Raw genomic sequence first — 14294 nt, 5'->3', positions numbered from 1 at the left:
CCACACTGTACTTTTCTGCTACCTGCTCTGCCTCGTGTGCCCCTCCCCCAGTTCCCTCCAACTGCAAGTGTCCTGTCCCTTCTCAGGGCTCGGATGGCTCCCTCCGGCCACCTCCTGAGGGACTGGGCTCTCTGTACGAGGTAGCAGAGGTGTCCATGGTAACTCCAACCCACACTTCACTGGGAGCTCCTGGCGGCCTCTCAGAGCTGCGCATCTCTCCACCCCTGTCCTGGCAATGAGCGAAAGCTGATGGGCGGTGCACAAGGACTGGTGCTTTCTGACCGCCCTCTTCTGAGAAGCCCCTACTGCTAGTCTGGGACATGGACTCCTTCCCTGGGTCCTACCCACCCCCCCGCCCCGTGTTCTCCTCCTCACACACTTGAAACGCTGTGGGGTCATGGTCTCTGAGACCCCTGAGATAGCCTGTCATAAAATAGACATCACGAAGGGTTTTGTTTTGTTTTTGATGATCCAACAGATGGATGGACGGATAGACGGATGGATGAACAATTGGATGGGTGGGTGGATGAGTGGGTAGGTGGATAACTGGATGGGTGGATGGATGGATGGAAGGACATATGGGAGAGGAAACGAAGGAAATGAAGAGTATTGGGTTGTGTTCTCTAAGAGTCAGGTAGTCAAGCAGGCTCTCAAGAAAATTCTACTAGGCTGAATGGGAATTCACTATTCCAGTCTAAACTTCTTTCATGTTTACATCTGTCTATTCATTGCTTCGTTCACTGATTCATCAACATCTTGGCTTCTCGTGAGGGTTGAATGCATTAATGCATATAAAGCAGTAACAATAGCACCTGGTGCGTGGTGCGTGGTGCACAAAACTGCCGTTCTTATTCCACAAATACTTCCTAAGGACCTACTGCACATCAAGGCCAAAGTTAGAATGCATTGCAAATCCACCTCTGTCTCCCAAAGCACAGAAACAGACCCACAGACGCTCACTAAGAGAGGCCGAAGGGCTTCACACCTCTGCCCTGGTAGGTACTCTAGCTCACGCCGCAGGACTGGGGGGCAGGGAGCAGCACGCTATACCTGAGTGCCCTGGGAAGTTGGGACCCATCCCGGCTGGTAGTGGACTGTGGTATGGCCCTGGTGCACAAGAGGCAGCTCCTCCTGCCTCATGCCCCCTCTTGCTCTTACCAGGGCTGGTGTGGTCGTAGCGGTATGGCTCCGAGATGAACTGCGGGAGGCTCATGAGCAGGCCCGCCAGGGCCACGAGGAGAGCCCCGCAGCCGATCAGCCGAGGCCGGTGCACTCGACTGCCGAAATAGCTCACAAACACAATCAGGCCTACGTTTCCCACCTGCAAAAGGACAAGGGAACCTGTGAAAGGGGGACAGGTCTGGTGGGAGAAGTCCACACCATCTTGATCCCTATTGCCAGCCTCGGTGTCTTTTGCCTCAGTAGTCGATTAGCTGGCTGAATCACAATCTTCTAGCCCTGGTGATGGAGCGGGTTCTACATTGGGCTGCTAACCGCAAGGTCAGCAATTTAAAAACCACCAAAGAGAGAAAGAAAAGGCCTTCGTGTAATGTCACAGCCTCAGACACTCAAAGGGACAGGTTCTATCCTGTCCCTTAGGCTCGCTATAAGTGGGAGCCAACTGGATGAATTTGGAGGTTCTTGTTCGGCGCTCCAGCACTCAGCTGCTAACTGCAAGATTGGTAGCGCAAATCCACCAGCCACTCTCTGAGAGAAAGCTGCGGCTTTCTCTGCTCCTGGTGAGATTGACAGCCTTAGCCACTGTGTGGGGCAGCTCTCCTCTGTCCTGCAGGGTTGTCATGAGTCAGAATTGACTCCACGGCAATGGAGTTGGGGTTTTCATTGAGAAAGTCTTTCTTACAAATATCAGCCCTGGACTCTCCAAGAAAGGGCTCTAGTAAGGGAGAAGAGCAAGGACAAATAGGACAAGGCTAGAAATTGACTTTCATCTTGGAGCGTGGCTTGGACCCCTCGGTAGACAATGGAGAAGTCAATCAGGGAAAAGGATCTTGGGTTGCTGGGAAGGCATAAAGGAGAGAAGCCCGTAAAGAAAATCTAAAGTCAGAAGACTACACCTTGGGATTTTGAATCCTAGGACGGTGCAAACTCCAGGCCGTGGATGCTGGAGGGGACTTGAGAAGCTGCAGGGCAGGCTCTGCAGCTGGGCTTTCAATCCCAACTCCACGACCCCGGCGGAGCCCCAGGCTCCCCAGTGGGGAAGTAGGCCACCAGCACAAGACTGCCACTGAGCAGGACCAGCACGCTCCGTTGTCCACAGGGGCCACAGGGGTCCCAGAGGAAAGTAATGACTCCACGCCCCATTCTGAGATCTGGAGGGGAGGGTGGGTGATCAAGCAACATCTAGGGACTGTGTAGCAGACAGGCTTTGGGTTGGGAGGAATGTGACACGCTACCCAAGAAAGAGAGACTTTCACAGAAACCTGCTGGGCTGGGAGAAGCTGTGTGTGTTCTGGACATCTGCCGCCTCTGAGCGGGAAACATCTGGATGAGGAGGGAGAGGGCCACAGCTACGCTCTCCAAATTCATCCAAGCAGCTTCTCCATTCCCAACTAGAAGTCAGCCCCAGCGGCAGAGGACCCCTGGACCTCTCTGAGGACTGACCGCCCATCCAGGCCATGGGTTCTCGTCCTACGTCCTCACCCACCTCCAGGTTTGAAAGTGACACCAGCGGCCCCACCCCCACCTCCCTCTCACAGCGCCTGTTGAACTGCCCTCCCCTGATTCCTTCCCAGGGCAGGCACTTGCCAGGGGCCAGAGGGAAAGCGGGTGGCCATGGGACCCCCAACTCTCTCTCCATGGCTACCTGCCTGATTGGAGCGTGTCCAGGGAAGGGCTTTAGGAAGCCTGGGCAGCGATCTCCCTGGGCCTCTGTTGTAAGCATGCCCCCCAGTCAGGTTCTCAGCAGGAAACTTTGGGAGGGGCAGTTATATAATTTCCTGTGAACTTAGCACGGGTATAGGGTCTAGCCTGTCAATCAGTCACAGCCAATGAGGCCTCTGGGTGGGCCTGATCTTCTCCTGAGGATTCTGGGAACTCCTGTCTTCCTCCCTGGAGACGGGAGACACTCTCTCCGGGGCCTTCCCTTTTCTGCTGCTGAGACACTCTGAGAGCTGGAGGAGCCACATGGAGAGCCACGCCAACATTGAGATGCTTCCACTGCCACTGGATCCACAAGACTGCCCACCCACTGGCCTGTGACCTTCCTGCATTTGTCATCATTGCGTGTGCTGCGTGAGTCTGAAGAGGAAGTTATGGACTGGTAATGGACATATGGACTAATATTGGATTTATGGACTTGATCTGGACCGGGCTGGGATGTTTTCTCAATATACAATTGCTCTTTGATCTAAAGCTCTCTCTTATACACCGATGAGTGTCTATGAATTTGCTTCTCTAGTCCACCTGGACTGACACAGGCAGTATACATAGAGTTTGGAGAGCAGACTGTGATGAGGGCCGCTAAGGACACTGGAAGAGGTGGGGGGGGGGCATGCAGATGGGCCAGGGCCCGTGCTTCGTACCTCATTGAAGGCGGCCAGCAACCCTGAGGTCTGACTGGAGAGGCCGTAGCGCTTCTCCACGGTGGAAATGGAGCTCTTGAGATAGCCGGAGATCATGAGCTGGGCCAGCTGCAGCAGGCTGTGGCACAGGACGAAGAACTGCCAGGGTCCCCGCAGAGATGGCCATGGGCAGAGGGACAGAGAGACACACCCGAGTGGTGCAGGGGCAGATCCAGAGAGAGGTGGAGTTGGTGGGGAGTGGGGGGAGAGAGGGAGGGGTCAGGAGAGGGACCAAGAATAGAGATGGGGAAACCGAGTCAGAGGAAACAGATGCACAGGAGGAGAGAGAACAAGCACACAAGAACACAAGTCAGAGAGAAATGAGTGGAGGAGCCCAGCCATCTCTCACCCGCCCCCTCCCTGAGCGCAGAGAAGATGCCCTGATTGACTCACTCCAAGTCTTCAGGGGCTAGCCAGCACCCACATGCTTGAAAGTGCGGTGTCAGTGGGCTCATGAATCATGGGAACCCGAACCCTTTCCGACCTTCAGAGCTTCCCTTGGGGTTGGTCTGGACTTGGGACCCTGCTTCACCCACCTAATTCCTCTTCCCAAGGGAGTCCAATACCCTGCCTCCCCTTCCCCCACCTCCCCCCAGCTTCACCCAGATCCTCTGCACTCCACCCTCCCTGGCATCTCCCGGGGTGAGCCTGCCTGCACCGCACACACCAAAGCCCCAAGCTTCCTCATCTCACCCCACCTTGTCCTGCCCCCTTCACCCCACTCCAAAATACCCCAGCCTATCTCCAGTCCTTCCCCCAAACTGGCAGGGTTCCTAAGAGAAACTGAACTATTTGGGGGAGAATTTTAAAAACGGGTTTCTCTTTAGAGCATTCATTTCTTCAGAGCCTCAGTTCCATCCTCTTGACAATGAGGTTACCCCAGGGCTGCGAGAACCACACAAGATGGTGTGTGGGCAGCCCTGACGCGGGGCCAGGCATCGAGGGGGGCTGCATGTTGGGGACTACCCAGAACACCCCAGGACTCATGCAGGGGTCAGTATCTCTGGGTCCTTCTTGACCCCCACAATCCCAAGAGCAGCCGCTTTGCTCCTGGGGGCACAGAACTAGTTACTGGCCACCTTCCATGTGCCTGAAACCAAGCCCCACCCCCTTGATCCTCACAGCCACCCACTGGGCAGCTGAGGAAACGGAGGCCACAATTTGCTTGGTGCTTATCGACAGTCTGACAGTTGGGGCAGAGGCTGCTTGGCGGGGCGTGGACGCCCGTTGCGCTGCCAGGCCCTGGGAGGTACCTTGATGCTGTGCAGCATACTTGGCTGCTTGGCTGCGCTGGCTTTCCCTCCAGGTGCGGCGTCTGAGTCCACTGCGACCTTGCTGTCCTCCGGCATCTGGGGTTCTTCACCAGCAGGCCCTGTGGGACAGCCAGCCGGGAGAGAGTTCGGATCTGGAACCCCGGAGAATGACCCTGCCCCCCGGAAGCCCCAGAGCCGGGTATTTGAGGAGGCAGGGGGCATAGCGGCTGCTGAGAAGCTGAGACCAGCCCGCAGGCTGGCCCTCTCGGAGTAGGTGCTGGGAGGGCCTTGCTAAGAGGGCACCGCTATGACACTAGCACACATCCGCTCCTTCAGGAGAGGAGCTTCGGCCCCTCCAGGGACACACACTGGGAGCAAGCAATGGCCTCAAACCCAGGCTCCCAGCGCTCGCCCCATGGGCAGGCCCAGTGGTGGAGGCAGCCAGTGGTAGAGGCTGGGCTGGGGCTGGGTCCAGCTGGCTTTGTCATGGATCAGTGATCTAAGGTCAGGTTCCGGGTCAGGTCTCAGAATGATTTTTCCGGGCTGTCGTTCAGAACAGATATAAGCACCCCCACAAGGAACCACTGTGTAAAATCACGGGGCCCAGTGTTCAAATGACACCAGCAAACCACATTGTGACTCAGGGCCCAAAGGGTCTTTCCAGAATCTGCTCGGTTTCATCCTCTCCTGGAAAAACTCCCGGGACAGGACTGTAGCTGGAGCCTGGACTCTTGGCCCTCATTCTGCGCGCTGGTCTCCCCCTGTGGTAGCCACGGAGACGCCACGGACCCCCTTCTGAGGCACCTCCCAGGGGCTCCAGGTGGTTCATCTCAGCGGGGAGCCAGAGGTTTGGCTTGGGGAGACGCCACCCCTTATTTGGATGGAAACCACCTGCTCCTTCAAGCAACCGAGTGTACTTGGCCTTCCTCAGAGGCCCCACTTCCTGCCACTTCTCTTCCATTGTTTCCAATGCCTCTCAACTCTGTCGGGAGCTTCCCAGCAACCAACAAGCTCCTCCTGGATCGGAGGTGATCGGAGGACAGTCCTGAGGCCATTGCTGCCCCATATTCCAGCTCAGGGACTGGAAAGGACCTTCAGAAGGTGAGTGGAGGAGGTGGCTACACAGGGAGGGCCTACATCCCCACACACAGGAGGTCTGTGTTCCTCAGGCTCAGTCCCACAGAATCCACGCTTTGTATGTGTGTGATATAGCGGTTCACAGTGTGCTAAGCTGAACAGCGAGCACCGCATCTAAGTCCAGGACATTTTCACCTCCCCAATGGAAAACCCCCAGGCCCGTTAGCAGTAGCTCCCAGTCACTCCCCCTCTGGCCATCACGAATCCACTGCCACAGAGCAGGGTGTAAGTCCGCGCGACCCTGTGGAACAGGGTAGAATTGTCCCTGCGGGTTTCCGAGACTGTGCATAGCTTACGGAAGTAGAAAGTCTCATCTGTCTTCCGTAGAATGGCTGGTGGGTTTGAACTGCTGACCTTGTGGTTCGCAGCCCAACATGTAACCCACTATGCCACCGGGGCTCCTCTAGCTTTGCGTATTCTGAATCTTTCATATAAACGATGCCATATAGTTATGGGACCTCCTGATACTGAGTTCTTTCACTTAGTATACGGTTTTAAAGGTCCGTTTATTTGGGAGCCTGTATTGGTCCTCCATTCCTTTTATTTTAATGGGTGAACAATATTCCATTTTTCATATACCACATTTTGTTTATCCGTGAATCAATTAATGAAAGTTTGGGCTGTTTTTAAGAGCCTTGGTGATTACACGTTGGGCTTGCAAGGTCACCAGTTTGAAACCACCAGCCACTCTTCAGGAGAAAGACAGGGCTTTCTACTCCCAGTAAGAATTACAGCCTCGGAAATCCTATCCCATATCAAAGAGTCTTCACTGACTCTGGGGCAGTGCACTGGGGCGTGGGATGTGTTTGCTCTGGGGCCAGTTTGAAGAATGGAACGTTTTTGAGTGGACATGATTTCAGTGTCTTGAGTAGATGATGGGAAGTGGAGCTCCCAGGAACTCTGTGGTGCTCTCCTGGGGGAACCACCAAACCTTTCCACAGTGGCTTCCCCATTTTACAGTCCCACCAGTCATGGGCCAGGGCTGCTGTTTCTCCACCTCCCCGACAACACTTGTTATGATCGGACTTTAACTGTTAACTGAAATGCAGTGTTTTTCTTCATTCTGCCCAACAGCACCTTGGAGGAAACACCCAGGGAGTGGTAGCTCACTGTACTGCTGCTTCTTCAATAGTTTTATTGGCACATCATTTACATATTGTGCAAGTCGTTCAATTATATCATGGGGCATTGTACAGTCACAAGCACATCAATCTCAGAGCACCCCTCCCCCTCCATTGGATAAATCGCCTTTTCCATGCGTGGTATAATCACAATCAGTTCTAGTGCTCCCTCCCCGGCTACTGCTTCCATAACTTACTCCCCAAATCCCAGCTCCCTCCCTATCGCCCAACCCCAACTCCTGTACTCCCTATAAGCCCTTCTGTCAGTTATTCTCCTTCCTTATCCACTCCTCCTGTGCCTCACAGCTGGGGAACTCAACAGAAAACAGTAAAAAACAAAATTGTACTAAGGCTCAACTCAAACAGTATAAAGACAAAAATACAAACAATGCGTAAGAAGGGAAAGACCCCTGTGACAGTGACAAAATCTCCTGTCAACTTGCAAAGGGGTGGAGTCTAGCCTGTCAGTCAGGTCATAGCCAGTGAGGCCTCCGTGTGGGCATGGCCTTCTCCTGAGGATTCTGGGAACTCCTGTCTTCCTCCCTGGAGACAGGAGACACTCTCTGCTTGGTCTTCCTGCTGAGAAGCCATGGAGCTACACTGATGCAGCCAGAGCCCTGGAGCCACATGGAGCCACATGGAGACCCACCCCAGTGCTGAGATGCTTCCTAGATGCTGCTACTGGATCCACAAGACTCTCCATCCACCAGCCTGTGATCTTCCTGCATTCAGCATCATTGCATGACTTTGTGAGTCTAAAGAGGAATTTATGGACTAGTGTTGACATCTGGGGTAATATCGGACTTAGGGACTTGATCTGAACTGGGTTGGGATGTTTTCTTAATGCACAATTGCTCTTTGATATAAAGGTCTCTCCTACACACATATGAGTGTCTCTGGATTTGTTTCTCTAGTCCACCTGGACTAACAACCCCTATCAACATCCAAAAGGTTAGGGAGGACATTTCTGTCATGGAACAAGTAAGAGATACTTGACCCCAGTATAAATTCAGTTCATGTCTGGGGGAGGTGGGTGTCAATTGCCCAAGTTTCGAGTTAGATCCAGCATGATCACAATTACAGTGGTCTCTGGCCGACTGTAAGGCTGTTCAGGACTCTGGCCTGTGGCTAGAGTGGGTCTGCCAGCGGCTCAGTCTGCAGATGGGTTTGGGGCCCCCACCACTGTAGTTTTGATTTGCATTTCCCTGATGCAAACTATAGGAGCCCTGCTGGCTTAGTGGAGTACATGTGTGCTGCTAAACACAAGGTTAGCAGTTTGAACCTACCAGCTGCTCCACAGGCGAAAGATGAGGTTTTGTGTCCCTGTAAAGATGGACAGCCTCGGAACCCCAGAGGCAGCTCTACTCTGACCGCAGGGTCTCTAGGAGCCGCAGCTGGCTCGGTGGCAGCGAGTTTGGAGTGTTTTGAAATTTTGAGGCAAACTGATGGCTTTGGGCCTCTTTTTCGTGTGCTTATTAGTCATCTCTTCTTTGGAGAAATGCTTATTCTGAGGAATTTGAGGAAATGGAAGTACTGTGATTGGGGAGAAGTCTGACCTCAACACTCAGAGGAAACAAAACTGACACCTGACAGGGAAGAAGGAGCCCCAGTGGTATAGTGGTTACACAGGGTATCAAAATGGTCATACATAACAGATCACAATGCATACCAAAATAGATCCCTGACACTTTCTGATCTCAAAACATACCACACAGCTGTGATAGTCAACACACCCTAGTGTTCGTAAAACGATCGACACATAAAAGAGTGGTGCCTGGGCACTGTGAACTGAAAGGTCCGCAGTTCAAAGCCACCCGCCAGTGGAGATCCGAGGGAGAACGACAAGACTTTCTACTTCCGTAAAGAGTTAGTCTTGGAACTCCACCGGGGCGGCCCTACCCGGCTTTATAGGGTCACCTGGAAAGTGAGGGAGCTTTTCGGAGACAGGAGTTGACGAAGGACTGAACCAGAGAAGGAAAACGTGGGGGACACTCTGAGGAGGTCACGTTGAAGAAGAGAGGGCCAGGAGACTCTAAGCAGACTCTCCCGGGAGTGACAGTGTCTTTAACTCGGCAGAGACTGACCACAAACCACACAGTAAGTAGGCTGTGCTTCACGCCCCACGTGCTTGGAAACCCTCTCCACAGCTCCATACCATCCCACAAGCTTTTGTGAGAGCCCAGCCCTTCGGGAGGAGGGTGAGGGGGCCTGAGCCTGGTAGGGGAGTAAAGGCAGGGCCCAGAGCCAGGTCCCAGCCCCTTTCTCTCCCAGGTGGGCAGCTAGATTTTGAGCCCCAAGGAGGTCCGCTGGTGCTAATGGCTGGGGTCTCATAACCCAAAGAGCTAGCAGGCAGGGATCTGTCTGCCTGCCAGCCAGTTCCTAGGCTAGCTGCTCATTCCGGCACACCCATCTGCACCAGCTGGTAAACAAGTCCTTGGTTCAGCTGTCTGTCAGACTGTCTCGCTAACGTCTGTCTGTCTCAGTCAGTAGGAAATTTTGTTGACTAGGTAGCTGGTCGGTCAGCGCCTCCATCGATGAGTCAGAGGGCCTCCTTCTAGAGGCCCCACTCTGCGGACAGGCATCAACATTCCCACACCAGCTGAGCAGGAATGGTGAGGAGACCAGCCTGATGGGGAGCCTTGCTCTACCTGTTTCTGACCGGAAAGGCCCAGGGAGAGGCCTCCTTTTGTCATTCCCCAGCTGCAAACAGCAATTCCCGGGGAGAAGTGGGACTGGGTGTAGCCTTTGGACTCCTCGGGCCTAGGCTGAAGTCCAGCTCTGCCATCGTCCCCCCGCGGGAGCCTGACCATGTGCCTCCGTCTTTCCAAACATCCATGTCTTCATCTGGAAAGAGAGGCTAAGAGCACTTACGTCAAGATTGGCCAGGCATCTGGGGCCCTGGCCCAGGGCACGGTCCACGGGAGGCCTTCCTGAGGGCCAGTTCCCGCCCTTTCCCTGCCTGGAACCCATGCCTTCCCCACCCTCCACCCTCCACCCCCCACCCCACCCCCGCACACATAGACCGCCTCTGAGGGTCAGCCTCCCTGCTGCCATGATCACCACCCCAGTCCCCAGCAGAATTCTCTCCCTCTCACCCAAGCCCCAGTCAACTCTTGCGGAATGGGATCCCTTCGCCCCACGCACCCTACTAACTGTGTAGGCAATGACTGCAGTGATTGATTTTCCCCAATTGCCCTCCTGCCGTGTAGCTTGGACGGGCAGTCCTTTTGATTCCTCATGTGCATCCCGAGCGAGGCCTGTGATCCCTGCTTTCTGGTGCAGCGAAGACCCACTGAGAGCCAGGGCACCCATCCACCTTCACACGGACTGGGCATGGACCACCCAATTCACACGGTGCCACCAACACAGCTTGGCAATCCCATCGTCTTCCCTGGTAGGGTTACTCTTTTGTCCTGCCCAAGCGGAAGAGTTCACTGCTCCTGACAGGAGTTTGTTGACTCGACTCTTCCATGACAAGCCGGTTTCCTTTCCCTCAGACTTTGAATTCCTCCTCTCAAAATCCCAGCCTTGCTGTTTCCAACATGATTCTTTCCCAATCTGGGCCTCGCTTCCCGTACCAAGCCAAGAAAATCTGAAGTCAGTGCCATTGAGTCGATTCTGACTCAGACAGACCTGAACGGACGGACAACTGCCCTTGTGAGTTCCCAAGACTCTCATCAATTACAGGAGCAGGAAGCCTCGTCTTTCAACCACGGAGAGGCAGGTGGATTCGAACTGTAGGCCTGTGGTCAGCTGCCTGGCTCATAGTAGGCCGCTATGCCTCCGGGGCTCCTTCCCATACCCCACTCCCATCAAGAAATCAGCCTCAAATAAAACCTCCAGTCTCAATCCATTCTGACCTTACCTTCTCCCCCTCTGAGATTGCCACGTCAGGCGGCAAGCCGTAAACTTTATAAAAAAGTTGAGAACTCAAATCAAACAAACAAAAAAGCACCCAAGCAAAATGTAGTTGATTCAACTCTGCAGCCCTACAGGACAGGGGCAGGCCTGCCCACTGGGCTTCTAAGGCTGTGATCTTACAGCCTCTTATCCCCCTGCAGAGCAGCTCTCCGACTGCTCAACGACTGAGCCCCCAGGCTCCATCAGAGGGTTGTGCTGGTGCTGTCTGAGAAGCCGGCACGGACAGGGCACAGGATGGATGCACACAGAATGTTCTCCTCCTGTCAGGCTCTCTGTGAGCTGCCCGTCGCTGCTGCCACCAACGTCCCAAGGGCTCCCACACTTGTTTTGTGGTACCAACAAGCATCGCCACCTCTAGAACCGGAGAATCAGGCAAAAGTTCAATAGGAGAGGGGCGGGGGGGTGGGAATCAAGGAAGGCCCTGGCTGGGAGACTTTCTGTTGCTCCCTCTCACTCCCAACCAGACGCTGCCTACTCCCTTGGCCTCTTCAACTAAGGGAGGCAGGGGCTATCATACATGGACCAATGCTGTGCGTAGGACGCGGCTGGACACTCTCTATGTGAGACACAGATCCTCCCACCAGTTCTTTGAGGTCACCTCTGTGGCTCCCGAGACACAGGGGACGAAAGGGACTCTGGGAGGAGTTATGGCTTACCAGGGCCCCACAGCTGGCAGATGCCAAAGCCTGCCCTAAATGCTGGGTTCCCAACCACCAGCGATCCGGCTGTGGTGGCTGCCTTGGGACAAAGGCAGGGAGAGGGCCCATACGGTCACTTGTTGCTCATGCCGGGCTCCCCTCCAGTGAGTCAACCAAGGTGGTTGGATGGGAACGTTTTGTCCTTCTGTCAGTCTGTTCTTTAGCTGTCCAGTGAGTCAGTTGGGCAGTCTCTCTGCTTGTCAGTCGGTTCATTAGTTAGCCGATGCCCTCAGAGAATACTGTCAAAATTAGGGCCGGGGTCGAGACCCGGGCTGAAAAGGACATGTGTTGTCCTCGCACCTGGATCCAAGGGACCTGAGCGAGTGCTCGAGGGAGCAGAGGGCTCACAACCAAGGTCTGGATGTGAACCTTTGGGGGGATATGCCAACACCCCACCCCCCACCCCCACCAGGCAGAGCCTGGGAGTGTGAGCGAGATCATGCCGGGGACTAATCCAGATCTGTCCTCCCGGGACAGAGCAAGACCTTAGACTTAGCCTGAGAGTGGCCTTCGGGAAACAGTCCGACCTTTCAGCCTCTATAAAATAAGAATAATAAACCTCACCTTTCAAGGCTGCTGTGAGGGTCATGCCAAGTAATGTCTTTTGTTGGCTCTGTGGGACAGAGTTTTTAATTCTGGCACCAAGGAAATCGGTAGTGATCTGTCCAAAATATCACCCTGAAGTGATCTTTGAACCTTGAACCTGAAAGTCATCTTCGAGCCAAGCAATCATTTGCTTAAGGAGTAAAGAGCACTTGCCTTTGAGCATTACGCAACTCCAAACACAACTTCTCCAAAGGTCAGGCCTGAAGCAATGTAAATCAATAGTTATTGGAATTGTTTGCTCTTCAGAAACACATTGCGTGGCTGCAGTTATTTTGTCAACATGTTTCTGGCCCTGTTTCCATGGCAACGCAGAATTAATTGCTAGCAATAGGCTGAGTCAATGAAAGATTTTTTTCCTCTCTGGAATGTTTCTGGCTCTCTGGTTGGAAACGTTGCCCTAATCTGCAAATCATATACTATAATACATAAACTTAAATCTCTACCTATTATTGGCTTAATGTCATTTTTGTTGTAACAGATCCAAGGTGCCTCACAAGTGCTAGTTTTGTCAGCCTTCCCCCAAGACTGTCCAGGAAGGAGTCTATTTGCAGGTCTGCAGGGCTCAGAATCACTTATTTTCCTTCCTGTGGGTGATTCAGCCCCAGCAGTATTCTCTCATCTTTTCCTAATACCTGGAGCTGCACAACCTCTCTGGACCACTTCCTCATGCCTGCCTACCCCACCCCAAACCATTTCATAAATTCTTTGTGTTCTTCTCAAATATATTCTCTGAGCAGGAGAAGAAATGGGCCCTGCCACATACACTTTGCCACCATTGGAACCAAAGCAGCAGGTGAAGATGGAATAAAAGGCAAAGATGAGAACTGGAAGGTCCTGGTCCTGGGCACCATGCTTGTGCACCCACGTGGCAAGTGCCCCCAAGAGTTGCACAGGGCACTCCCGTCCTGCATGAGGACAGCCCTGGGGGGCCCTGTTGGGTGGCTTCAGACTCAGCGATGCTCTAGGGCAAGGGCAGACTGCCCCAGAGGGTTTCCATGTCGGTAAATCCTACAGGAGTGACTGCTGCGTCCTTCGTCCGTGGAGGGAGCAGTTGGTGGGTACAAACCTCTCTCCGACTTTCAGTTGGCATCTGTGTTGCTCTCCCAGCGCTCCTCCATCTGGCCCTGGGATGCGCCTTGGGCCTGCACAACGCCGAGCGCTGGAGTGCTTTTCAGTGGCTGGCACTTAAATCAGGACCTTTCACAAAAACTCCAGGTTTGTGTTTCTCTAGAAAGAGCAGATCTTCTGGCAGCCCTGGGCCCACATTCCTATAGGGTAACGCTGTGCCAGCCATGATGGCGGGCCTGCACACATCAGTCTGTCCCATTGGAGCCGCAGTGGGCATGAGCACTGACCCTCTTCGCCCATCGGTGGGCTCTCCTGTCGCCACCCTGAGCCACACTGGGTCCCATCACCTTCCCTTAATCTTGGTCTAGTCCTCAAGAGCCCAGAGTCCTGGGGTGTGACCACTTTGAGGAGTGAGAAAACAGGGCTAGTTCTAGACATGAGAACATAGATTCCGTCACCAACACCGGCAGCTCCCTCAGCTGGGCCATTAGGAGCCAGAAGCAAGACACCCTAGTCCCTGATCCCAGAAGCTTCCAGTGTGGGAGTGTGTGGGTAGGGGTAGGGGTGGTGTGTTTGTCTCTAACAGAGTCACAATGCAGTCTGCCCAGTGTTGTGACCACAGTTTCATGTCTGTGGGAATGCATGGACAAGAGAGGTGCTCACCCAGATCCAGAGGTTCTGGAAGGCTTCCTAGGGGGAAATGACATCAGAGCCAGGAAAAAAGGACACACGTTTGAAAACACGAAGACTGCTCAGAGGACAAACAGTCTGGCCAGGATCAAGGTTCAAGGTGAGGCGGTGCTTGGTGGGTGTCTATGATGCTGCCCTAACCCTGTGCAGCAGGAGGTGGAAAAATCCGTCTCTGCTGGGCCTTGAACGCCAGGCAGAGCAATGCATTTGGTCCTCAGG

The 14294-nt window shown here is 53.9% G+C and overlaps 1 protein-coding gene across 1 annotated transcript in view; it reads right to left on the bottom strand.

The window, feature by feature from the left end:
- The window catches only part of SLCO2B1 (solute carrier organic anion transporter family member 2B1), a 52835-nt gene that overhangs the window by 31832 nt on the left and 6709 nt on the right, over positions 1 to 14294 (bottom strand). Inside the window, exons 2-4 of the mRNA XM_075546282.1 lie at positions 4835 to 4953; positions 3543 to 3680; positions 1159 to 1321 (exon numbers count right to left, since the gene is read on the bottom strand). Coding sequence (XP_075402397.1) covers positions 1159 to 1321; positions 3543 to 3680; positions 4835 to 4953 — 420 coding nt within the window. The remainder of the gene's footprint in view (positions 1 to 1158; positions 1322 to 3542; positions 3681 to 4834; positions 4954 to 14294) is intronic.

Source organism: Tenrec ecaudatus, chromosome 4 (genome assembly GCF_050624435.1).
Source record: "Tenrec ecaudatus isolate mTenEca1 chromosome 4, mTenEca1.hap1, whole genome shotgun sequence".
Classification (NCBI taxonomy): Eukaryota; Metazoa; Chordata; class Mammalia; order Afrosoricida; family Tenrecidae; genus Tenrec; species Tenrec ecaudatus.
The sequence above is the reverse complement of the archived record's forward strand: the minus strand, read 5'-3'. Positions and strand labels throughout refer to the sequence as shown.